This window comes from Conger conger, chromosome 18, assembly GCF_963514075.1.
Source record: "Conger conger chromosome 18, fConCon1.1, whole genome shotgun sequence".
Taxonomy (NCBI): domain Eukaryota; kingdom Metazoa; phylum Chordata; class Actinopteri; order Anguilliformes; family Congridae; genus Conger; species Conger conger.
In genome coordinates, this window is record NC_083777.1 from 2,450,081 (window position 1) to 2,475,545 (window position 25,465).

At 44.6% G+C, this 25,465-nt stretch overlaps 1 protein-coding gene across 1 annotated transcript in view; it reads left to right on the forward strand.

Moving 5' to 3' along the window:
• Positions 1-25,465, forward strand: part of LOC133118567 (collagen alpha-1(XXII) chain) — a 115,676-nt gene that overhangs the window by 18,927 nt on the left and 71,284 nt on the right. Inside the window, exons 10-15 of the mRNA XM_061228668.1 lie at positions 4,907-4,951; positions 7,340-7,393; positions 9,633-9,677; positions 16,724-16,777; positions 20,469-20,522; positions 24,833-24,868. Of these exons, the coding sequence (XP_061084652.1) occupies positions 4,907-4,951; positions 7,340-7,393; positions 9,633-9,677; positions 16,724-16,777; positions 20,469-20,522; positions 24,833-24,868 (288 nt within the window). The remainder of the gene's footprint in view (positions 1-4,906; positions 4,952-7,339; positions 7,394-9,632; positions 9,678-16,723; positions 16,778-20,468; positions 20,523-24,832; positions 24,869-25,465) is intronic.

Below are 25,465 nucleotides of genomic sequence, written 5' to 3' on the forward strand. Positions count from 1 at the left end.
ACCTAGCTTGAGCTGGTCTAACCACGTCAAGCTGGGAGCTGGTCAGAACTGGTCAACCAGATAAACCGTGTCGAACTGGGAGCTGGTCTGAACGAGTCAACCAGATAAACCGTGTCGAACTGGGAGCTGGTCTGAACGAGTCAACCAGATAAACCATGTCGAACTGGGAGCTGGTCTGAACGAATCAACCAGCTAAAGCATGTCGAACTGGGAGCTGGTCTGAAGGAGTCAAACAGCTACCCGCTGTTTCAAAACCCAGCTTGTGGAGTTTTTTCAGCAGGGAATTTAAGGGCTCTGTTGTGACCGTCACTCACTCAGGCTTTACGCCATCGTAGCGCCTCATAAACTCCACGTCATCCTGCCATCGTTTGGCCCGCTGAAACCTTCCGTCTAACTGCCTGCCTCCCACTCGCAAGCCTCCCATTGGTTTACACATAAAACTCTGTAGTGGGCTGTCTGTATCTGTCAGCCATTTTAAGAGACACTGCTGGCTCGCTGAGAGTTCGGCAGTATGCAGCCGTGAGAGGTGACACGCGACGTTCATCACCGCGGTAATCAGTTTACGCCTAATTCTGCCAAATGAACCCTGCCGTTCTCACCACTGCGAGGGGAGCCGGACGCTTTGGCCGGGGAGCAGAGTAACTGCCGCCTTTTCTCCTCAGACTTCAGTAATTAAATGTTCCGGCTGCTAATTGGATTGGCTGCCATTATTTAAGCAACGGAGCGTGCGACCGAAAGCCATTGGGTATCGATCCGCAGGACGGGCCAAATGAAATCTGAGGGTTTGCCACACCACCTCCCCGGAGCAGGGGGAGACTGTGTCAATCAGGTGTGTGTCGAAAATGTTGAATGGCAGTGGAATGGATTGGATGCCCAGCTGAAACAGCTGGTAGCTGGATGACCAGTTCAGACCAGCTCCCAGCTTGACAGGGTTTAGCTGGTTGACCAGTTCAGACCAGCTCCCAGCTTGACATGATTTGTCCAGCTCAAACAAGGTTTTGAAACAGCTGTTAGCAACCAACACTACACCTACTGGTGAAGTAGGCACGCAGCTGGACTACGTTGTGAACCAGTAGGCGTTTTGCCTCGGATTGCCCTGCTTCCTTCCCACGAACCACGCACAGCCCCTATAATTACATTTTGCCTACAGATCTGAAACCATTCAATGTGACAAATAATAATCAATAATCAACAATAATCGAGGAAACCAGAAAGGGGGGGAAATACCTTTGTCACGATGCTGTATAGCATTGTATCCACGGCGATGAGTCAGATTGCCTTGTGAAATGATCACAGGTGTATTGCTTAGCTACTGAAAGGCTACTGCTTTGTAGGCATTTAAATGGGGGGGGGGGGGGGGCGCAGTGGCTGCTAATGACTATAGCTACAGTATTCCCAGGAGAAGGAGGGCCTGTTTGCCGGGGGGTTGTGGGGCGGTCCAGCCGGCAGTTGTCCGTGTAGGAATGTGGGACACGCCGGCACGCGGAGCAGAACGAGTCCCCGGGGGGCGCCCCCCTGCCCCAGGTCAGCCCCCTCAGGATGCCCCGGAACAGGGCCCGCAGGTCACAAGGTCTCCACAGCCCATGTAACGCACACCACACTGATTCTTATCAACTGCCTGCAACCGTGACATCTATGCTTTTTAGAGAATGTACGCTCATTCAGCGATCAGTCTAGCTGGACATGAGTAGGGCTGGTCACAGTTTACCATAAGATACAGTACATTAACTGCCATTAAGTAATACAGTTCTTAACATCAATTATTTGACGTACAAATGCATTAAGCATGAACTTATCTTTTCATTAATGTATTTAACTACGAACTAATGTATTAGTTACATGAATGTTTATACATAGGATAACCTTATAATCATTTAACCATTAACAAATACAAGTTTGTTTTTTCATTCCAATATGACTTGTCTTTAACTAATGTAGTAACATGAATTAATGACATACAAATACATAAACAAAGCTGTGCATATTGGCTTCCCAGTAGTTAGTTAACAACTACATTAGTTAATGCCAATTCATGTGATCTTATTTCAAAGCTTAACACTGCAACCTTTTGATAAAGGGACGATTGTCTCACCTTACAAAAGGCTCTAAATCACCTGTTCTGTCCTGTCTGGACCACTACTCTACATACAGGGCAGGGCTTCAACAAATGCCTTTTTAATACCCTGATTTTCTCAAGTATGCACTAAATGCACTGAGTATGACCACTTTCTGAGGATCAATTTGTAGTCACTGAGCTCCTAACACGAGGTCTCCGATCTGAATACATTGCCTTAATCACAGGCTGGATGGATTGAGACACTTCCCTCCAGCGATAAAACACGTTGCTCATGAACAGACAGGTTTTTCACAGCTTGGGTGATTTAGTCAGTACTCTGTATAGCCAGTGCTTCGCTCAGAATTATAACACAAACCTCAAGCTCACAGCATATATAACATACTTAAAATAATGCATATTTTACGTGTATGTGTAGTTCACCCCCGATAATTTTCAATATGAAAAAAAGAAACGGAACATTGTTAAACAGATCCAGGTTACTGTGGCTTGCATAAAACCTAATTGAAGTCCAGTTAAAATAATAATAATAGAAGCGTTTGGAGAAGGAAGTAATATATTTGTGTGTACACTCACCTAGCACTTTATTAAGAACTTTTTACTTTATTACACCAGCTTGTTAATGCAAATATTTAATCAGCCAACCATTTGGCAGAGACTAAATCCCTAAAAGCATGCATATGTGGTCAAGAGGATCAGCTGTTTTTCAGACCAAATGACGGAATGGGGAAAAAATGGATCTAAGTGACTTTGATTGTGGAATGTATGTCAAAAACAGTCTCTAGAGTTTGCAGAATACGGTGTGAAAAACAAAAAAACATCCAGTAAGCAGCAGTTCTGCGAGCAGGAAATACTTGTTAATGAGAGACGTCAGAGAACAATGGCCAGACTGGTCAAAGCTGACAGGAAGGTGACAGTAATAACCACACATTACAACAATGGTATGCAGAAGAGCATCACTGAACACACAATGCAACAAACCTCTAAGTTGATAGATAGGCACATCCAAGTTGAAGTCTAAAAAATAAGTACAATAAACACCTAATAAAGTTTAGCATAAATCATCAAGAGCTTTTATTGTAGGAATAATGCTCCTATTACAGTGACTTACAGTGAGGTGTGCCAGCAGCTTAAATGAACGGCTTCAGATCACAGTCAGCTAGTCTTGGGAACAACACTGCCCATGCTGTGCCCCAGTGTCCCCCGCAGTACGCATTATTAATCTGACTGGGAATGTGGGCAAGGCTTCATCACTCCTCATGGGCATAGAGATTAAAAATATCCCGCTTTTCTGTTTCAGACCCACCTCCCTCAGCTCTTCGACGCAGCCCTTAGAACTTGTGAAAAATGGATACATAACCAAGTGATATATTTGCACGGGACTCTGTGGGCGGATAAAAATGAACCGGGCCATGATGTATCCAAATCATTTCATATATTTCATAGATTTTATGACGTACATTTTTACCATTTGTTTGAGTGAAAGAAATGAAGAGGAAAAAAATCAGAGAAACTTTCAAAATATCCACTGCCACAAAGGACGTCAACAGGCCCACATTTTCTGGTGTGCAAGAAAACCTACCAGTACACCAAATGTGTATATCAACCAAAGTAGGGTTACAGTTTGTAGTCCGAAAACCTGGAAGTTTGCGATTTTAAGCCATGGGTTCCCTCTGCAGGTGTTCGATGGTTTGTTTCCCATTCCCATTTTTTTCAGGCCTGTAGTTAACATAAGCCTTAGAGAGTTTCACGTTTTGTTCCGTGTCATTAATTACACCTGTTAATAATTCATCATGAATTACGAAGCTGTTGTCTGTTTTAATAAAGTAAGTTGCTAACCGGTTGCTATATTATAACTAACTACTATTGCGTTTCGCAAACATCATGTAACCACCACTGAAGTTTCAGACCAGTCCACCTACACAAGACTTGGACACACACAGTTGGCGCACTTGGGAAGAAATAAGAAACAGAAATAGTTCTCAATGAAATTGTGCACAAATTAAGCTCTGTGGATGTTCTTGAGTAACCGTGACATTATATTTGGAAAGCTGTTGAGTTCTTTGAATGAAATTTTTTGGCACATTTAGCGGCAGAAAAAAATTGGTCTTTTGAGGTCTGCTGTATCAGGGGGGAGTGGATGTCTCGAAAACCTGTCAAATTCCTGTGAAACTATCTGGATGGAAATATAGTACTCTTGGTTAGTGAAAACATTAATTTCATTTTTGGGTGAACTGGACCTTGCAGATCTAATTACTGCTCTTGCTGCTCCCATTAATAGCAGTACATGTCAATATCCTAACAACACTATGTAACTAGCAGCATTGCCACAGTTAAGGTAAACCATTCCAACACACTATTTTCTTTCTAAGGTTTTTTCTTACCATGTAAATGTCAGAAAACCTCATTAGCATTTGCCCTTTTTTTAAATTGCCATGTTGTAGTTTTCTGTGCTGGTCTATTTTCTGGTTTTGAGCCTCACCTGACATTGACCAATGGGAAGGCTGACACAGGAGAAAAGTGTGTTTTTGGGCCTGGGGACCGCTTCTCCGCGTGCGTGCCCTTGAGCGCCGGCGTTGTGATGCGGCCGGCCACGTCAAACAAGGTTACCGAGTGTCTGGGACACGCCGCCCCCAATTATGGCGTAACACTAGCCTCCGGTGCAGCTGCTGTGCTCGGGGGTGCTTCAGGGGGTGGGGGGCAGCTGTGGGGGGTGGGGGTAGGGGCAGACTGCCGCTTCCCGAAACTGTACATTAATGTATCAATAAAGCATTGTCTTCTAACTGCAACTGTTACTGCAGTGCTGACCGATAAGGCCTGTTTGCATTTCAGGGGGACATTGGAGATGACGGGGAACCAGGCAGCCCAGGGTTAAAGGTAGGATATCAGTCAGAGTTATTCGTTTTATTCATGTATTTTTGACTGTGTGTGAGTGTGTGAGAGTGAGGGCACAGGACGGGGGTTGTGTAAGTCCGCCTGTGTGTCTGTTCTGTTTAAAACCATCAGTGTGCCTGGTCCCAGCACCAAGGCCTTCAGACTGTCAGCTGAACGGAGTGGTTAAGTGCATCGTTTGGTTGGGGTGAGGGGTGTGTGCTGGTACTCGCTACCTGCTTTATATCAAGCTAAATAGTGAGTGTTTGACTGCAGTAAAGATTAAACTGTAAGCTTCACACACCACACACACACACACACAATGTATGTATTATACATACACACGCTTATTATACACACACGTGTACATGCACACAACCACACCCATGAATGCATGCACTCTCACACACGCACATGCACACACACAGACCTCACGGTCAGAAAAACAGGGTACAAACCCTGAAGAAACATTAGCATTTTCAAACTCATCGTATAATACAGAAAAACTGTGTTATTATCGTTGATCCAAAGACCTCAGTATGAAATGGAAACAGCCAGACACTGAAAAAAAAAAAAATATATATACTGCTCGATTATATCCTTGCTTGCTTTTGAACTCACTGTGCAGTCAGTATAGCTAGGTATTAGCTTTCTCATTACTTGGTCTATCGTTTAAAAATTTCTCTACTGGAAACACATAGCTTACATTCCAAGCATTTCAACAGTTAGTTATGTTGTTGTTTCTGAGAATGCAAGACTGGTAGCATGTTTTATAACCGTTCCTCTTCAAATAACAGTTATTGTTATACTGTGTCTTAGGGTGAATATTTCAGAAAACCAGCTGGGAAAAATGAATGCAAGAATAAGATCCCAAGAAATTAGCTGTTTGTAATGATTCTGTTTTTGAAAATTCAAGATGGGTCATATCATATGTATTTGCTAACAATTTTCAAGGACAGGAAGGTTATGATTTTTTGTCCTTCGGCAAGTAATGTGAGATCCCTCTTATGGCTTGTTTTATTATCTAGTGATATATAATCACATATAATAGTTCTGAACAGCTGTCATTCTCAAAGCCTTCTAATCGCTGAGGGTCTTGCTGTGTGTGTTTATGTGTGTGTGTGTATCTCTGTTTGAGTGTGTGTGTGTGTGTGTGTGAGTGTGTGTCTGTGTGTGTGTGTGTTTGTGTGAGTGTGTGTGCCTGTGTGTGTATCTGTGTGTGTGTACCTGTGTGTGTGAGTGTGTGTGTGTTTGCCTATGTGTGTGTGTATCTGTGTGTGTGAGTGTGTGTGTGTGTGTTTGTGTGTGTGTGTACCTGTGTGTGTGTGAGTGTGTGTGTGCCTGTGTGTGTGAGTGTGTGTGTGCCTATGTGTGTGTGTGTGTGCCTGTGTGAGTGTGTGTGTGTGTGTGTGTGTGTATGTGTGTACATGTGTGTGAGTGTGTGTATGTGTGAGTGTGTATGTGTGTGTGTGAGTGTGTGTGCCTGTGTGTGTGTATGTGTGCCTGTGTGTGTGTGAGTGTGTGTGTGCCTGTGTGTGTATCTGTGTGTGTACCTGTGTGTGTGAGTGTGTGTGTGTTTGCCTATGTGTGTGTGTATCTGTGTGTGTGAGTGTGTGTGAGTGTGTGTATGTGTGTGTGTGTTTGTGTGAGTGTGTGTACCTGTGTGTGTGAGTGTGTGTGTGCCTATGTGTGTGTGTGTGTGCCTGTGTGAGTGTGTGTGTGTACGTGTGTGTGTGTGTCTGTGTGTGTGTGTGTATGTGTGTGTGAGTGTGTGTGTGTGTGTGTGTGTGTGTATATGTGTGTGTGCCTGTGTGTGTGTGTGAGTGTGTGTGTGTGTATGTGTCTGTGTGTGTGAGTGTGTGTATGCCTGTGCATCTGTGCAGTCTCTGTTTTTTCCTTTTTTCATTTTCTTTCTCAATTGGCCAATGAGAGATCATTTACCAGCAAGCATAACACAACATCAGTAAATATTTTCATTGCAGTGCGTGGAGGACGTGTTAATCCAGGGCATATTTCCGCAGATGACATTAAGCTTGCTGTGCCGACATTTTTTGCCTGTGAAACATGATCTATTTTTGAGGATGTAACACTAAAACAGTGTAACCCCTACTCCCCCAGTTAATGCGCCTGGATGAGGCTGAATGTTTGGCAAAAGCAGGAGATTACGTAACAGCCCAAGCCTGCAAGAAGAGAATTCACTTTCTGTTCCGTTCGAAGGATCATTGCTCTGAGCACAGGCCCCCCAGGATGTGTCATTCTGTGTCTGTAAAACACGTGTTATTTGCCTCATAGTTCTTACCCATCATGCACGGGGGGGAAACATGCTTTGTTTTCATGAGCTTTTCTGTGGAGAGGGAATATTCACATTTTTTATATGTGTTTGTACCTCCTCAGGGTGACAGAGGAATATCCGGACTTCCTGGTCTTGATGGAATTGCGGGGCGTAAGGTGAGACTTTGGCCCTGAAACTCCAGCCAAAAAGGGTTAGGATTAGGGTTAGTGGTTAGGAATAGTGGTTAGAAATAGGTTGAGGGTTAGGGTTAGGATTAGGATTAGGATTAGGGTTATGGTTAGTGGTTAGGAATATGTTGAGGGTTAGGATTAGGGTTAGGGTTAGTGGTTAGGGTTAGGACAAGTGATTAGGAATAGGTTTAGGGTTAGTGGTTAGGGTTTGGGTTTGGGTTAGGGTTAGTATTAGGTTGAGGTTTAGGGTTAGTGGTTCGGGTTAGGGTTAGTAAAATAAAATTATATTGGTCCTAAGTTTACCAGCTGTAGCACAGATGCGACATGTTGGCTCTGAACTGGACACTGCCCAAACATACTTCTCCCATATATCATCAGTATTGATCATGAATAATTCATCACCACTTCCCACCCCCTACGTGTAACACAATATGCTGTTTCCTGCAATTATTACACAAAAAGAATAACTGTGACTGATCACTTAAATGCTACACCTCATATATCTACTTTCTGTCTGTGGTGAAGATAGTTCTTTTCATGAAAAATACACCACTGACCACTCTTCTTTAAAATCCTTTTTTGGCAGAACTATTTATTGGGAGCATAGGTCAGTGTCTTGCTGTTGGAATGAACAATGAGTTATGACTTCTGCCAGGACTTTTATCATATTGGCACGTGTTCCTAATGTCACGCATAATGTGTGGTGTCTCTCCGCGCCCCTAAATTATATTTTAAAGACTCAACCTGAAGTAGGACAGGACGTATGGTCTTTATCTCACTGCAGGGATCATGAAAACATAGACCATGCACTCCAGGAGTACTATCAGTGGTGTCTGCGGAGCCTCCAGAAACAAGCCTGAAAGTTTTAGACATTGCTGAGGGTACTGTCACCTCCAGAAATCTGCCTAGACCTCCAATGAGCCTTGAACCAGTCCAACACTCTGCTAAGAATAGCAATATGCAGATTGGTTCTCACGAGGTGGTGATTGACAGTATACCAGAGGCTTCACTTATTAGGGGCTTCCTACAGTCTCACTCTGCATAACTGCCACCAAATACCAGGGTGGTTAGCATGTAGCTACCATCAGCTGTCAGTTACTGATGCATATGAGCAGGGCATCCAATCATAAAGGCCTTGTTTTCCTTTGCTAAAGTCTGACTGGGTTGGTTGAGATGCATGTTGTAAACAAGAAAGGCGTGGTATTTTTGTATTGCCACCAGGTTACTGTTGAGTCATACAGTACACAGTGTACATAGGGGCTTTACAATAGCATGTTCATATAGCTTCACCCTCACTACAAATAAGTACAAAATGATGTTGAACACAGTGCATTGAAGTATGAATTTGAACATGCTGACTTTCTGTGTGAGGGATGTATTGGCAACTCGGAAGTCTGGACCTGTGTGAATTATTCACTTGTTGAAGGACAATTAAAAGTGATTTAAACAGATCGATGTGTTCAAAAGAACACATTTGATGTCCATCTTACGCAGGGATTTGTGTAATTACCTACATTTTGGCAGGTTTTTATTAAAGGAAGACTGTAATTAAAGGGAATGTTCAAAAATGACACTGTGCACCTCCTCTCAATTCCTGAAAGCACCCAGGTGGCCAGCTTAGGGCAGTGTCAATCCTCCCTTTTTGATTACAGACTTGTTTGATAATTGACAATCTTTACACATGTCTCCATGATTAATTTGGTCCAAAGTACAGAAGGGCTTGCATAATTAATGGAACTACTTGTTCTTAACAGAGACGTTTGAAGTACACTTTAGATTTAGATGCACGTTTCACCGCGGTTTGAGTGGTCAACCCCTGATGCATTCAAATAGCCTTATATCAAAATGGCTGGTTCATCAGAGAGGTCAGAGCAGAATGTCCAACCTTGGCTCAAGCTGACGGGTAACTCAAATAACATGCATTACAACAGAGGTATGCAGAAGAGCATCTCAAAACACACAACACACTGAACCTTTGAGTGGATGGACTACACCAACAGAAGACAAATAGAAGACCAAAATAAGTCTAGTAAATAGCTAATAAAGTGGACTCTGAGTTTCTATGATCTCTGGTCTGCTGTTTTGATGTGGTGCAGGCTTCTGGATTATTGCTTGTCGGGTTGTTTGGGATTAAGCCAGCAGGGTCACTGGCGGAGTCAGCTCTTACTTTGGGGAGAAGAGCTTCCCTGAGTTAATTTGAGTTTCATTTCATCTGTCCTCCCAGGGCGAGCACGGGGACCGGGGGCTGCCGGGCCTGGACGGCGAGCAGGTGAGCGCTTCCCTGCACCATGTGACCTGCCACAGACATATTGCATCATGGGACTTCGCTGCACACCAAGCGAGGCAATCACTTCTCTCTAGTTACCAGGGCCGCCGTCAGGGTTCTCAGGGACCGGGATAAACTTTGGGGTTTGCGTCCCCTGGCAAAAAATGAAAAATGTTCACATACTTTAACCAAGTAGGGAGGGTCTCCCTCCCTAATTCCCTGTTGTCCCCACCTGACGACAGCCCTGTAGTTATTAATTTGAGAAGAAACACATTTTTCGTGCTGTTTTAAATTATTCACCAAGTTTCCTGTGGAGCCAGAACAGTCAGGCTCAAGGGGGGGAAAACGCAAACTCGGGCCGGAGAATTGGGGGTCACTGTAGGTCAAGCCAATCCTGGTTTACTGGAGTGCGAGGGAAAACGAGGCAATTCACACGCACCCCAACAATCTGAGCGCGAGGCCTGACAATCCCAAACCCTGGGGGCTTGCTTCTGTAAAGCGTAACTCGACAAGCGGATTTCACTCACCGCCGCCGTGTGCTGTGTGCTAACGTGCTAACATCTCCGCTCTTGCTTTCTGGCCCTGTAAGTTTAACAGCTTCATCTGGGGCTGATCTGCTCTGCCGAAACTCGGCGAAGGAGGCATAAAATGAGCATGGACATGAAAAACCGCCTTTCGCCTGAGTCACAAAACTCGCCTCATGGATTCATGTCTTTACAAGGAAACAATTTAAGGGCCCATAAAGCTCACCACATTAGAAATGCTCAAATGACATCTCCTCTATTTTGTTCCGTTCTGATCCAATGTCTACACTCATTTACGTACCGTTTACAACCATATCAGATTAATAAGGGATGATTAATAAAGACCGCTGTTGTGTATTTTTACAATACCAGTGAAGATCTTCTTGAAGATTATTTTGTTTAAATAATCCAAATCGAAGCATGCTCCACTAAAGTTTGTTTTCCTCCAGGTTTTAGATGCTGATGACATAATCACTTTTTGAAATTCAAAAAAGTATTTTGGCATGCGCAATCCATGGATGTACAGACTCAAATCACGTGTGAACTTAATAATACCTTATACTGATGTGCTATGAATGGAATTGAAAAGAACAATGAAAATAATTGAAAAGATGTGACTTTTTGCTTGTAAACCAAATCTGTATCAGATGCATCACTTCATTTAGCCGCTTAAAACCAAAATGTGAATTGAAGTGCAGAGCCATGAAACCATGAGACTCTGTGGAGTCTCTTGTTGAACTTTTATGAAAATTCAGCAATTAAAAAACATGGTGGGCAGTATGCAAACCCTAACCCAGGTTCACAATGATGCATACTAAAATAATAATTCATGATTGCTTTTCTCTTGCTTCCTCTGCATGCAGCTGCTAAATGAACTGCTCGCTAGCCAAGGCCTTAATGCGGTGGGTGTTTAATCTCTTATGGACCGGGTTCAAGCCGAGCAACAGCTTGCAAAGCTGCTTCAATACATAGTTGTTGTAACTGTTTCTGAAGGTTGTCTAAAACCATAAAGCCAATAAGCTTTGTGTGTAATAATTCACACACTTATATTGTTTGTCTGACAGTCGTGATGACCATTCTGACAGTTGTGATGTGCACTAGATGCTGGCCACTCATCCAGCGGATGTTCTTGCAGGAAGTTATGGCTGGCGGCCACTGTTTTTCTGTGGGAAATTGAAATTGCACCTGGACCATTGCCAGAGGACAGTTTTATCATAGCACTGTCATTCACACATTTTTGGGACTGTAGCTCTTTGTGACTTTGCCTCAGTCTGGCAGATGCTCATGATGAGAAATGTGATGTCATCAGCGGCCCCTGGGCTGTATGGTGTTTATAATTGAGGTGATATTAATAGAGAAACTTGGTTGCTCCATATCTATTAACATTATGGGACGTTTGTGCAGAAGGTTGAAGGACAATTGTAATGTGTAACTGACACGGGTGCAGGGGCATGTGGGTGTTCCTGGGCTTTAAAAGCCCACAGATTCACTGGCTGTGAAGAGCTTCCAGGGCATAAGAACAGGATGAGTTCTGAGAGCAAACCCTCTTCAGATTCGACCTCAATTCCATCTCACATATTGTAACTGTTTGGCCCAATCTCAAAATATCTTAAATCTCTTTTCTTCCCCTTTCTGAGGATAATTCAGGACACAGGGTGCTTTTTTTTTTTGAGAGAAAAGACTGTGATCTTTTATGGTCACAATTGATTGCAATGTATTGATCCCATTTTAGAGACTGCATTCTCTTTCAATGGCTTAGAATAGTTGCTATTTTGCAGTGAATGTATGATAAATATTGATAAATTGCAATGCAGTCCATAAGTAAGGCCTTGACATAATTATTGTTGGTTCGGCTCTGTACTCCAGCAATTGGGATTTTAAATGAAATGAGGAATATGAGGTTAACGTGTTGACTACCAGCTTTAATTTAAGCCTAGTGGTTAATGTACATGACTGGGACCCGCAAGGACAGCATTTCATGGTGTAGCCACGATAAGATAAGCAAGGCCCTTAACCTCACATTGCTCCAGGAGGGATTGTCTCCTCCTTAGTCTAATCAAAAGTCGCTTTGGTTAAAGGCGTCAGCTAAATTATGAACTATGTAGGAATTCCAGCCTATTTTATACATAGTCCCCCCATGGGGGTCCGAAAGTAAATGGGCAACTGGATGCTCAGCTGTGTGTTGTTGCATCATTAGTTCGTTAAAAAATAGCTAACAAAAGGTCTAGAGTTGATCTTGCGGTGGGATTTGAATTTGGAGTCTGTTACTGTTGTCTCTCCACATGAGGACAAGAGAAGTGGCAGTGGCAGTAAAACAGACCAGCACGGGGTGGAAACATCTGAATAAATCAATCAGAGACAGAGCCGCTCAGAGTGTTTGGTACGTTGTTATGAGGGAAGAATACATCGGTGAGCTCAGCAACAGCAAACAATCTGGATGATTGCATAGTACAAAATGCCTCAAAACTCCTCGGATGGCAATTCACATAGCAACAAGATAATGACACTAAACACATCGCTAAAGCAGCAAAGGCCCAAAAATGTTCTTCACCAAGTCAAGCATCCAACATCAATCCAATTGAACATGCGTTTCACTTGCTGAACTCAAGACTGAATGCAAATATTCCCCCAAAACATGCAGGTACTTTGTATCTGGTGATGTCTGTGGGTTGAATGCAAAGCCAAGTGCTAAATATGATGGCTTTATTCAAGATGATGTTAATTTGTCCAATTACTTTTGGTTCCTTAAAATGGGAGGTCTACGCATAAAATTCCTGCATGGATCACTGGATAAGGTCAATGTGTACTGAAACCTCACATTCATTGTTTCTTTTCAGATCCAGTGTGCTGAAGTACAGAGTAAAAAAACAACAACATTTGTTCCACTTCCCAAATACTTACAGACTGCAGAGCAGTTGTCACATTAAATGAGGGAGATTACAGTAGCCCTCTACCAATGAGAAAAGTCTACTCGATTTCACAAAATCCATGAAAGCACTTTAGCTGCGGTTTCAAACGCGCACCTGGAATCTCCGTCGACTCATCTGTCCTGGGCTATGAGTAAGATCCTGGGGTGTATTGGGCTAGATTACCCACTAAAGCCTGTTTCTTCCTGTTCCTTCTTTCTTATCTTTTCACGATGTGAAAAAGTATTTTTCCCTGAGCAGCCTGTGTGGTGTTAGACCTGAGTCAGGGGCGAGATGACGGGGCAGAGGCTTGTTGACGGCCTCGTGATGTAACTGTCACTTTCACAGTCTCGGCAATGGATCCTGCCGCACTCGGGGAACCGCATCTGGGCGATGAAGCAATCAAAAAACCGGGGAATAACCGCACCTCGAAAAAATAATAAAACATTGTTACCTCTGAAAACTGGCTTAATAAAGCCCCTAACAGATGTTCCCCATCTGGTGCGAGCGCGATCTCGCAGCAGAGTTTGCTCTGAAAAAGACACTTTCTCGCTGGGCTTTCTGCCATAAACGTCTCTCGTTTAAATGACATCTTCCTCCAAAGTTTGAATTGTTGCACCGTATAACTTACGCTGATTTATTTTCCGCTCTTTAACGAGGAGAAAATGCTACATTAGTTTTTATACAGAGGAGGAGGAAAGGAGTTTCCGAATGGATTCTCAGCACCTCTTTTGGGCCGTAGCTGACTGCTCGAAGACCAATCAGGGAACAGTCTCAATCCTGCAAATGCTCAGATGTGCCATATTGGTCGTGTCCCAGATCTTAATCATGCCAATACTATTACACTTTTAAATAACCACCTTCATCTACCCTGCTGAAAATTCCATCTGGTATTCTAATATGGATTAAGATGGGATTTTGACACTTCTATCTGGTCATAGCTGGTCTGTGGCTGGAGACAGCTGATTCTGCTAGGAGAGTAAGCTGGTGGTCACACTTGTGGACTAGCTGGCTACACAGACTGATCAGCTGGTTGACGGTAAAAGTGAAAACATGGCTTATACTGGCTTGACTGGTTTAGGCTGGTTTACGGTGGAATTTTCAACTTGATAGCCAGCAACTGCGCTGTATGAAGCAAGGTCTAACTGCAATCCTTCATATTACACGTGGCACAGTCTGGAGCTCAAGAAGGCAGCAAGCTGGATTTACTCCTCAATCTCACTCTTGTTTCCTGGAAAAATTCAGTGTGGAAAACCAGGAAATGAATTTAATGTTTATTACCAGTCATAATGCAACACATGATACAAGCCTTGCTCAATATTATTCCACAACACTGATCTCTTACTTTAAAGATGCATGTAATCTGGCTGGCCTTCATGTTCTTTTCTAAATGAAGTGGCTTTCCAAAACATGCTACCAGTCCTCCCAAGCCTTGTGATTGGCAGAGGTCACCTGCCTGCTAATTGTGTTAACCTATCCCCTGTCAGCATCTGTACTCACATGCTCATCCCTGCTGACAGCTTAGACCCATATGTTGCAATTCAATCTCTTGCCATCTACACGCACAGAGATAGAAGATATCAGTACCCCTCACCAAACCACGGTGGTCAATGAGGATATGTGGCAAACATTAACTATATTGTATAAAATACCTGTTAATATCAGTTAGTAAGATAGTCCGGACCCAAACGAGTGATGTCTAAGCTATAGCGGACAGGCCTGCAGAGTGTGCTTTTCCTGTCCTTCCCTAGTCTCACCTCCAGCAGCTGAGCCGTCTGAGAGTGTGTCATTGAGAGTGTTTATTAGTGATTAAGCCACTCAGGAGAGTGTACGTATATTACCTGAGCCAATTACAGGAGCGTTTATTGACTGGACCACTTGGGTACAGCGTTTATTCTATTTATACAAATGACTTACATGGAAAGATGAAGTTCAATTTCCATGGGAAATTAAAATCAAAGACTAAACAAAGAATATGCAAAATTTCCACACTGTGTGCATCTGAAGTTGTTCTAGTAGTTCTAAACTTTTCATACGGATGTTGAATATCGCTCCTCCAGCAGTGCTATGCCTTGATTGCACACTACAGCACAGGTAAATAAACGAATAAATCAACACGCCCGGGTTTGTTAGAACGGTTTTCATTCATTCCAGTTTGAGGAGTGCACAGATTAGCTGATAGGCTGTGTGCACTCGCCGTGCATACTGGCAGAGAAACGCGTGTTCGGTGTGTGTGTGTGTGTGTGTGGGGGGGGGGGGGTGTTCGGTGTGTGTGGGGGTGTGTGTGTGTGTGCGTTCGGTGTGTGTTTGGTGTGTGTGTGTGTGTGTGGGGGGGGGGTGTTCGGTGTGTGTGGGGGTGTGTGTGTGTGGGGGGGGGGGGGTGTTCGGTGTGTGTGGGGGTGTGTGTGTGTGCGTTCGGTGTGGGGGGGGGTTTTTGGTGTGTGTGTGTGGGGGGGGGGTGTTGTCGGTGTGTGTGTGTCTGGTGGGGGGGGGGGGGTGTTCGGTGTGTGTGTGGGGGTGTGTAGCGATGTTACACTTCATTGGCTGAGAACATGAAGGGTAGCTACCACTGCTTTTTGCTAATGAAGAGTAAGGAGGTGGAAGATTCAAAATGACAAATGAAATGGGCACGGCAGTTTCCCTGTGTCCCACCAGTGTGTTCTCAGCGCTCGACAATCACGGCGCCCGGCTCACAATCCATCAAAGATGTGTTCAGCTGACTGAATGAATGCACACTGCATCCCCAGGTGTGAATCCCACAACTGTGCGGGAGACCCAGCTCCGCTAGCTACAGGGTAGACAGAGCATCTCTCTGATAAAGTAGCTTTAGTGCTCTGCCGATTGTAGTCCTTTATTCCCTCCTGCAGAAATGGCACTGATTTCACCTCACGCCATGCATACAGAAAGAGTCCAGCATATTTAACACCCACATATTGCTCCTAATCATATAAGGTTAAACTGTGGGAGTACTACATTTCATGTATAAGTGAGTCCTGTTTGACCTATTCCTGAGGAAATGCAATAAATGCAATATAACCATAGAAATAAAATAAAACGCTAAGAATAAACAGAACAACTTTTTTGTTGTGTGCATTCATAGTAAATCTAACTGATGCTGGGATGAATGAGTTTCTGAATCACTTTGTCACCTGTGACACTTTCTGTTGTACAGTAGCAGTTGACCGTTGCCATGGTTCATGTATCTGTAAGTTTGGTGTAGAGACAGGGTCGCATTGGTCTTATTCAGTGCGTTATAGGGCTCAATTTTCAGCCTGATCTGCTCCAATGGCCTTATTTACCTGCAGAGGGGTCCAAAGGGGGGGGGGGGATAATACAAGATAATACAACTGTTTATGCATAACACTGTTTATGAAATTTCTTATTTTTGGTTCCACACTTCACATTTCAGTTTGTCATGTTAAACGCCAAGTTCAACTCCTGATTTAACTATTTCTGAATTCTATTCTATTCTGAATTTCGAAAAATAATAATCATCATCATCATCATCAGCATAATAATAATAATAATAAAAACTGTCTGTTCCTAACACCTTTTCACTGCGTGTGCTTTCTGCTCCACGTGTTTTGTTGACGCTGGTGTTTTCTGTTTCTTGTTGCAGGGTGAGAAGGGAACAGCAGGCGAACAAGGTCCTGTGGGCTTACCTGGAAAAGATGTAAGGCGCGAGCACTCATGAATATTCACACTCATTGTTAATTTATGCAGCATTGCATCGTGGGCAGGAATGTGTGTGCATAAGGACCCGGGCCTGTTATTTTATTTAGTGCCCAAACCCTGTTCATCCGTCCTCTCTCTGCCTGGCTTGAGTTCCAGCGCTGATGCGTAGGTTTCTCTCCTCTCGGGTTCCTGGGCGAGTGTGTCACTGTATATCGCCCTGTGGATGCCTGTGCTGTGACAGCTTCCTGTGATCGCCCTGCGCCCGTGGGTCAGCACACGCTGCTGCACTGGCAGCGGTTTACAGAGCGTCCTCTTTCCACTGACGGACAGAATGTCTCTGGCTCTTCTTACCCGAGAGTTTGAGATTCTTTAAGGACCGGCGTGTTTTCTGTGGGAGTGCGGTTAGGCAGGAGGGGGGACGGCATCAACACCTATACAGAAAAAAACAAGTATCTTAGTCTTATATTTAAACTTAAAATCCTATTTCTCTTGCTGTTTTTCTCAATGAGAAAGTTTGACTCGTTTCAAGATTCACCAGGGGGCTGAGAAAGGTTCACTCGTCAAGCGAACTTAACAGTAACTTTAAACGAGCTAATGTGTTCTAAAAAAGATCTTAAGTCTTATTACAAGACAAAAAACGCTACAGCTTATCTGGATAGCTTGTCTGTGTTCCAGTTTGGGTGTGGAAACGGCGTTCCTTAGACTGGGTTTTCCTGGAAGCGCGCGTTCGCGGGCAGAGCCTCGTCGCCCCCCGTGGCTGACAGAATGGAAAGCTGCTGCAGGCATTTCCTGCCGTAACGCTCGTGGCATCCATAGGATGGGCCGGGAGACATCTCTGTTACTCCCGGGGTCTGGTTCCATAGGGCTTTGAAGACTTGCCATGCAGCACTTCAACCATTCCTACCGCGGAGAAAAAAAACCCGTGATCCGAGCCACATCTCCGATCGTACAGTGCACAGCAACCCAACTCCCGCGTTCTCTCCTGACATTTACGCCCGGCCCTCCCAGAGCCCGTCTGCGGGATGCCTCTCTGCGGCCAGCTAACAGCGAGCACCAAGGAGCAGGCACTAATAAATGTCTGTGCGTTAAATAAAGAAATATAGATTCAGTCTCAACCCTTGTTGTGTAAATGCCTTCACCTGGTCTAATTTGACACTCAGGGGCAACAGGAGCCCCTCCGGGGGAAGTGTGGGGTATAATTAGCAGGCACCCCCACCCAACCCCCTTCAGTGCTCATCCCCCGTCTACCACAAACCCCCACAGCCCACCCCCTGAACACACACCCCTCCACGTACACCCTTCCACAGTACGCCGAGGTGTGAGGGTTGGCTAGTGGAGGACCCCGTATCCCAGTGTTCTGTGCAGGGACCGGAGCTGAGGACTGGAGCGCGGGGCACGCCAGTGTCATGTGACAGGGGAGAAGAAGAGACTTCCTGTCTCCCAGACGGGGTCGTTAAAATGCAGCCAGCGGGAGAGAGGGGACCTTTTCAGCAAAGATCAGCAGCATATATCATTTACAATTGGCCTCTGTCCACCGCCGCCATTTTGTTTTTCATTTTCCTTGGGAACACGCTCCTTCACGTTTTTCACGTTTTTCATAACATACCACAATGTTCAGCCCAGCAATGGTCTCCTTTTCTTACCACTAAAATGTACCTACTGCTGGCCGGTAGTTCACTTTGAAAATTAACCCCTTTGTTAACTGTCCTGTTACCGTTATGTTTTCCAGCGACATCGTAAAATAGTTTACTTAGTGCGGCCAATGACTGACCTCTCTGCAGTACGTTCAATGTTTCTTGGTAAAGAGGTTAGTTTGAAAAGCACTCTTGCGTTCATTCTCTCAGGCAGAGTCAGCAAAGACAGTTTATACAAAGAATGATCAAGAGTGTGTATTTTTACAAGCATTTACTGCATTTACTGTAAGTCGACGAAGGCCGCCTTTGGGTGTTAAGTACATAATGAATATCGACCAATGGCAGAGAAGAGTACTGTAATGCAGCAGCCGGGGAAATCAACAATGTGAGCAGTGGAGCATGAAAAGAAACTCACCCCCGTCTCCATATCGACCCGGCCTCCCACTGCCCGAGTACTCATTCATATTCATCAGGAAGAAAACATTATTATTGTATTCACCTGTGAAAATTCTACAGAACTATTAAACTGACTCAAATGTGATTATCTCTCGATAGTTTATAATAGTCGAATCAAGACTCATACGAGAGAATGCAGGTAATAGACTGAGGCGAATCTAATCGGCATACCTGGCCATTTCATCTCTTCACGAATCGCACACCCGTAATTCTCTGCCGCCGAGCGTCTATGATCTCAGGTTAATACATATAATGTCCGTCGCTTACGGTAATCATACAGGACCGTGTCATTATGGGCTGCTGGTGACTCAGATTACTGTTATCTCCGCTCGAAGCGGAGGTCTGAGGCCTGATGACGGCAGCTCTGATTAGGGTTACTCGGAATGATATTTAGATTTCTAAAATGGCTGACAGTGAGAGGAAATTAGATAAACCACTGAGCATACTGGCTGTTGTGCCAGTGGAGTCAGCCTACCACTGTAAGTAGCCTCTCAATTCAAAAGAGGGTTTTGTTGATATCATTAACTGCCTATTGCTTTCGAAATTAGTGAAAGTGTTCAAACAAGCTCTGTTGGCATGAATGCAGCTCCGACACACCTTTTGATTAAACGTGTCTTGTTAGATTTAAGAAGCGGTAATCCACCTTGGCCTGTATTTTTCAGTATTCACAACATTTCACTTCAGGGCTTAACGAAAACTAATCGTCGTAGTTTGAGCCACGTAGCTGCACCTCCCCTCTTCCCCGCATAATCTCCCAACCAGCCAGAGCCCAAATGTCCTCGACCAGCCAGAGCCAAAATGTCCCCGACCAGCCAGAGCCAAAATGTCCTCGACCAGCCAGAGCCAAAATGTCCTCGACTAGCCAGAGCCCAAATGTCCTCGACCAGCCAGAGCCAAAATGTCCCCGACCAGCCAGAGCCAAGATGTCCTCGACCAGCCAGAGCCAAGATGTCCTCGACCAGCCAGAGCCAAAATGTCCCCAATGAGCCAGAGCCAAGATGTCCCCAACCAGCCAGAGCGAAAATGCCCCCCCTTTAGTTTGCCGAATTTGTGACAGACGTCTGGCAGCTCGACACCTAATGAAGTCCACCTTTATTACGAACTCAGTCCTGCTCAGCCTTTCATCCACAGTGTGTTCTCCACCTGCTCTTCCTGTTATATTTAATCGCTGAAACCCAGGATTTTCACACCGCCATGCCTGCCTGTGTGGCGTGCAGTGGAGGCCAGTGAATCGCCTAACCTTGGCCTCAACCCGCAAGGCATAAATCTAAGAAGACTAGACCCCTCTGAACGCCAACCAGACTCAGATGATTTCTGACAGTAGCGTGTTAAGGCAGCATCACTCTGTCTTATTCACTTGCTCACTTTACTGGCTTTTCTAGGGAGACTTCAGCGCCAGCTGCATTTCACACTATTAATACATGGATTTTATTTGGGCCTTGTTTCAGGCTGCAGTAGCTGCCCCCCACCTTGGGGAGAGCAGTAACAGTAGCAGTAAACAGGGTAAACACGGTAAACACGGGCCTGTGATGGAGCTGGGGAAGAGATAACCTCGGGCCTGCACTCGCTCACGGTTTACTGCTTCTGTCTTCACCGCAGGGCTTGAGCGGGGATCCTGGACTTCCCGGCCTGTCAGGCCCCAGAGGTTATAAAGTAAGTGAAAGTGTGACCCCTGAATCACTAAATGCATCATCTTTGATTTTACCCGCCAGTGCTTCAACCGGGCTTTTTTATTTTTGACGGGAGGCCACGCCCGGCTCAGATATTTGCAGATGATTTATATGTTTATCGGACTGGACGTTAGCTGTAACGGCAGCGGTCACGCCCCAGAATAGTCCGGTGCCACGCTAGAGGTCAGCCATGCCGTGTGTATTTTAGTGTTGAAGGCAAACGGTCACTGGACGAGTGGGGTGGACTGCCTTTAACAAGTCTTTCCCTTTCCTGTGCCGATGTCACACATTTTACCTCAGTTACCAGGCTGAACCTGACTACAGAATACCATATAATGCAGTTCAACACCTGTCAATATCAGAATCGTAATGCAAATATAATTCACCATTAGGAATAACTCCATAGTGTAAAAATACTTAAATGGTTTTGGGGAGAATGTCATAGTGTGCCAGTAATGGACTAAAAAATGAATGAATGAATGAAGTTTTGTGATAACGCCTAAAATACAAACATTGATTGGACTGCTCATCATGGGAGCGATTAGAGACTTGAGTCATGTGTTATGCATGGACTGTCTTACCACTGTGTATCATAGGTAGAAGACTATTATAGAGATATGTGTAAGATTCATGTTGCTTACCTTACCAAAAATAATAGAATAAAATGCATGTTCAGGTTTAGTATGAGCTGGAGCAATAAAACTACTTACCCGATAATTTAATAAAAAAGGACTTTCCCATTTTGCTATCTTTTATAGTCTATTCACTTGATATTCATTTTAAGTTGAGCATTCTGTTGGCATTTTTGGCATACGTGGAGAATGTTTCTTTTGAGGTGGGTTTTCTTCAGTTGAAAGTGATATATTTTTCTTGTAGCTGACAATTTGTGTTTTTCTAATGAGGTGCCATATTGTTAGCTTGTTCTCTTTTATTTTAGCCTTATACTGGCTTTTTTGTTATCGTTTGTTGTTGCTGCTGTCGCGTTTTTGAGGCGTCTGTTTGATTACATGTAATTGAAGTCACAGCATCTCCCAGCATTGAAGATATAATGAGCTTAGTGGGAATTTTATTTCTTTATTTATTTATTTTTCTGTCCCAAAGAACCGGAGGGATAACTGTCTTTTCTTTATCTCGCCGTCTCAGGCTGGGAGCGACGAGTGCGTACTTCTATTCATGTCTGAACCGACTGAGGACCTTGGCTCTCTGTGCGCAAAGCGAATTCTTTCTGGAACGTCGACAAAGAGAAGCACGGTGCAATTTTAATTGCGTAGTGCGCGTGTCGGCGTGGAGCGCGGTTTAGGGGGATGTTATCCAGCTGCCGGGCTTCGGTTTGGGCTTCCCACGAGCGCCTGTCTTTGTGTGGAGCGGTCCGTCTCATCAGCCCAGCGGTACTTTGATTAAATAAACAGCCAGCGAGGGGTTTAAACTTCCAGAGCCTTCGAGCTGTTTCCCATCACTTATTTTTACCTCCTTGCCTCCCGTCTTTGCTCCACTCTGACCAAATCCAAGTGGCGACATTAGCTCAGGTAAGATCAGTCAGAAAGTTGCTGGCTGGATTCCCTGCCCTGGAGGTGTCGAAGTTTCCCTGAGAAAGACACGTATCCCCCAATCGCTCCCGACGAGCTTATTGCCATGCATGGCAGCCTATGGTCATCGGTGTGTGAACGGGTGAATGAGAGGCATACATTTTAATAGAAATACATTCCTTTTACCATTTACCACCCAACGGATAATGCAAGAAAATGAAGCAAGAAAAGGACTCGAAGATGGAGGATTCAAGGAAATGTGTGTTGGGCAAATAAAAGGCTTTTTCCAATGGCTTATGTTATCCTTCCGTCTCTCAATGTTCTTCGACTGACCTGGAAATCGATAGAGGTCCACCACCTTTAAGGACACTCCATCGTTAAATGCTCCTTGAAGGATTCTTTAGCAAGGAAATACCCATTCCGGTATTTTATCAGAACGGGTAAAAGTGATCAACCTGTGGATCCCCCTATCCCCATCTGTCGCTTCTGTAACTGTGTCTTCAAACTGGCACTCAATTCCTCCATCCTCTGTCCTTTCCTCTCTTCCTTTCCTTACCTCCTCCAATGGGTGAGGCTAGGAGCGAGGAAAGGATGCGAGGAAAGGAAACAAGGAGGTAAAAAAACGATTGGAAAGATCCCATGGATTATCGCCGCTAACGAATACAATCCTGTCAGTCTATAACATCTTAGTGATGTCATTGACAGATCACAATGATGACGCCACCTCATAGAGCAAAATTGCGTTTCACTGCAATATTTTACAATCATTTTATCGCTGCAACATTATTAGAAAAATCATTAAGATCCTGTTTGACTTGGGTCGGGCTGCACTCGGCCAATATGAACTATCATTATGCTTCAGAAGCCAGCCTACCTACATGCACAGTACCAGAAAGGTCAGGTGTTATGAATAATGCATCGTGCTGTGATCTCTGAACACATCTCCAGGTGCAGTACAACATGTTCTCTCGCAGTGTGACAGAAATCACGGAATGCACTCTCTGGCAATGCGCATGAGCAGCAGATGATATTCGCTGTTTTATTTCTGTGGATGGTGTGCACTATAAATTAATTCCAGTATATATCCCACATCACTGAGTTTATTTTAGCCTCGTAAATGTGAATGTTAGGTTTAACACCTCAGCCTATAACCTGCTCAACCCATTTCATTATTTACTGTGATAGTTGCCATAATATATTTGTTGCCACCCTGCTTAAAAAACTCAAGCTAGGTTTCAAAACAACTGGTAGCTGGTTGACTAGCTCAGATCAGCTCCCAGCTCGACATGGTTTAGCTGTTTGACCAGTTCATACCAGCTCCAGCTTGACGTGGTTTGACTAGCTCAAGCTACATATGTTTTGGAACAGCTGGTCGCTGGTTGACCAGCTCATACCCACTGAGACCAGCTCATGACCATCTTGACCATGCTGGTTGACCAGCTCATACCCAGCTAGACAAGCTCATACCCAGCTAGACCAGCTCAGTTTCCAACCTGGTCAAGCTGGCATAGCTGGGCTTCACAGCAGGGCTTCCATTCTTCACCCCTGGCCTCCCAGCGGGAGATGGGCTCCTCCTATGCTGCCCGATTCCTCCTGGGATTCTGTCCCCACTGGGGTTTTTTACCTCAAAAGCTGGCGAAGCTTTTTTGAAGGTTCAGGCCAGCTTTCTGGCCAATCTACCTTCAGTTTCCTTCAGTTCGTCAGTAAAGTGGAACAGTTCTTTATAAAAAGTGCAAGACAGAATTCATTGAATTGATACACATTCTCAAATTTTCATGGGAATGAGCCCCGAAGTCTAAACAAAACGCACATCAGGAGATTGCTATAATGCAGTGGGATGTTATTTTATTGACTTTTAGACTTCTGAAGAGCCTGTGCTACAGGATTGGCTTTAAAAAACAGCTCTATAGCAGACCACAAACATGCGTTACACGTAGGCCTGTAGCAGCGATGCACAGTGGGGTTCACAGCCTGTATTTCACACCTAATCCATTTATATTGCTGCATATTTACTGCAGCCGCTCAGCTTAAGAGCCTCTCTCCGGGCGCTGGGGGTGCGCTGGGAGCGGCCCCACTGAGAATCAGACTCACGCCTTTCAGACGCATGTTCAGCTCCCCAATCAGTATTATACACAACACACCCTGAGTCCTCTGACAGAGATATATGTGCACATGTATGCCTGCACACGCACACATACACCCACGCACAGACACTCATACATGCATACACAGAGACACACACACACACACAACGCAAATACGTGCATACACACACAGACACACACACACTAGACACCCATACATGCATACACGCAGACACACACACACACACAACGCAAATACGTGCATACACACACAGACACACACACACACACAACGCAAATACGTGCATACACACACAGACACACACACACACACACACAGGACACACATACATGCATACACACACACACATACACACACACATGCACACAGTCACAAATACGTGCATGCACACACAGACACACATACACACACAGACGCACGCACACACATACACAAACACACAGGCACACACAGAGACACACAGACAAACACACACATGCACTCAAATACACATGCGACTCTCTCTCCCTCTCCCTCTCTCTCTCTCTCTCTCTCTCTCTCTCTCACACACACACAAGCACACACTCACATACAGTGCACCTGCATGCACACATGCACACAGACACATGTGTGTTATGGGCTGTAATCTAATGTGCATATGTGATTGTGTTTTTTCTCTTAGGGTGATATAGGCCCTCCAGGACTGCCAGGTCTCTCTGTAAGTAAATCTGTTTTATTATTAATGCCACTGGGTCTTCATCTAGAATGGCTCGCTGTTATAATTTCACCAGTAATGCAAGACATCTGTCACACTGAAGTGTATTTTTATTTATTTAGCTTAAATATGCAGGTGTGGGTCATGCTAAGAGAGCAAAGCGTGATGTATTTTGCATGAAGTGCTATGTATGTGAAAGCTTCAGGATGCCCGGAGTAGCATGCATTGGATGATAGAATGCTGTTTCCAGCTGATACTGTTGGACATGGATAGAGTTATGTTAGGGTTAGGCTTAGGGCTAGGTTAAGGGTTAGGATTAGGGTTAGCAGTTTGAGTTAGATTAGATTATGGTTAGATTTTAACCCTAATTTGGCACACCTGATTTGACTAATTAGCATGTAAAGGAGGTCTCTAGCTGTTCAATGAGGTGTGGAGAGAGTTGTATTGGAATAAAAAGCTCCTGGGGGGTAGATCTCGAGGAACAAGCTTAGTAACCACTGCTGTAGGCCATGGAGGTGGTAGGGTTAGGGTTAGGGCTATGATTGGGGTTAGGGTTAGTGGTTAGGATTAGGATTTAGGGTTAGGGTTAGGGTTAGCTGA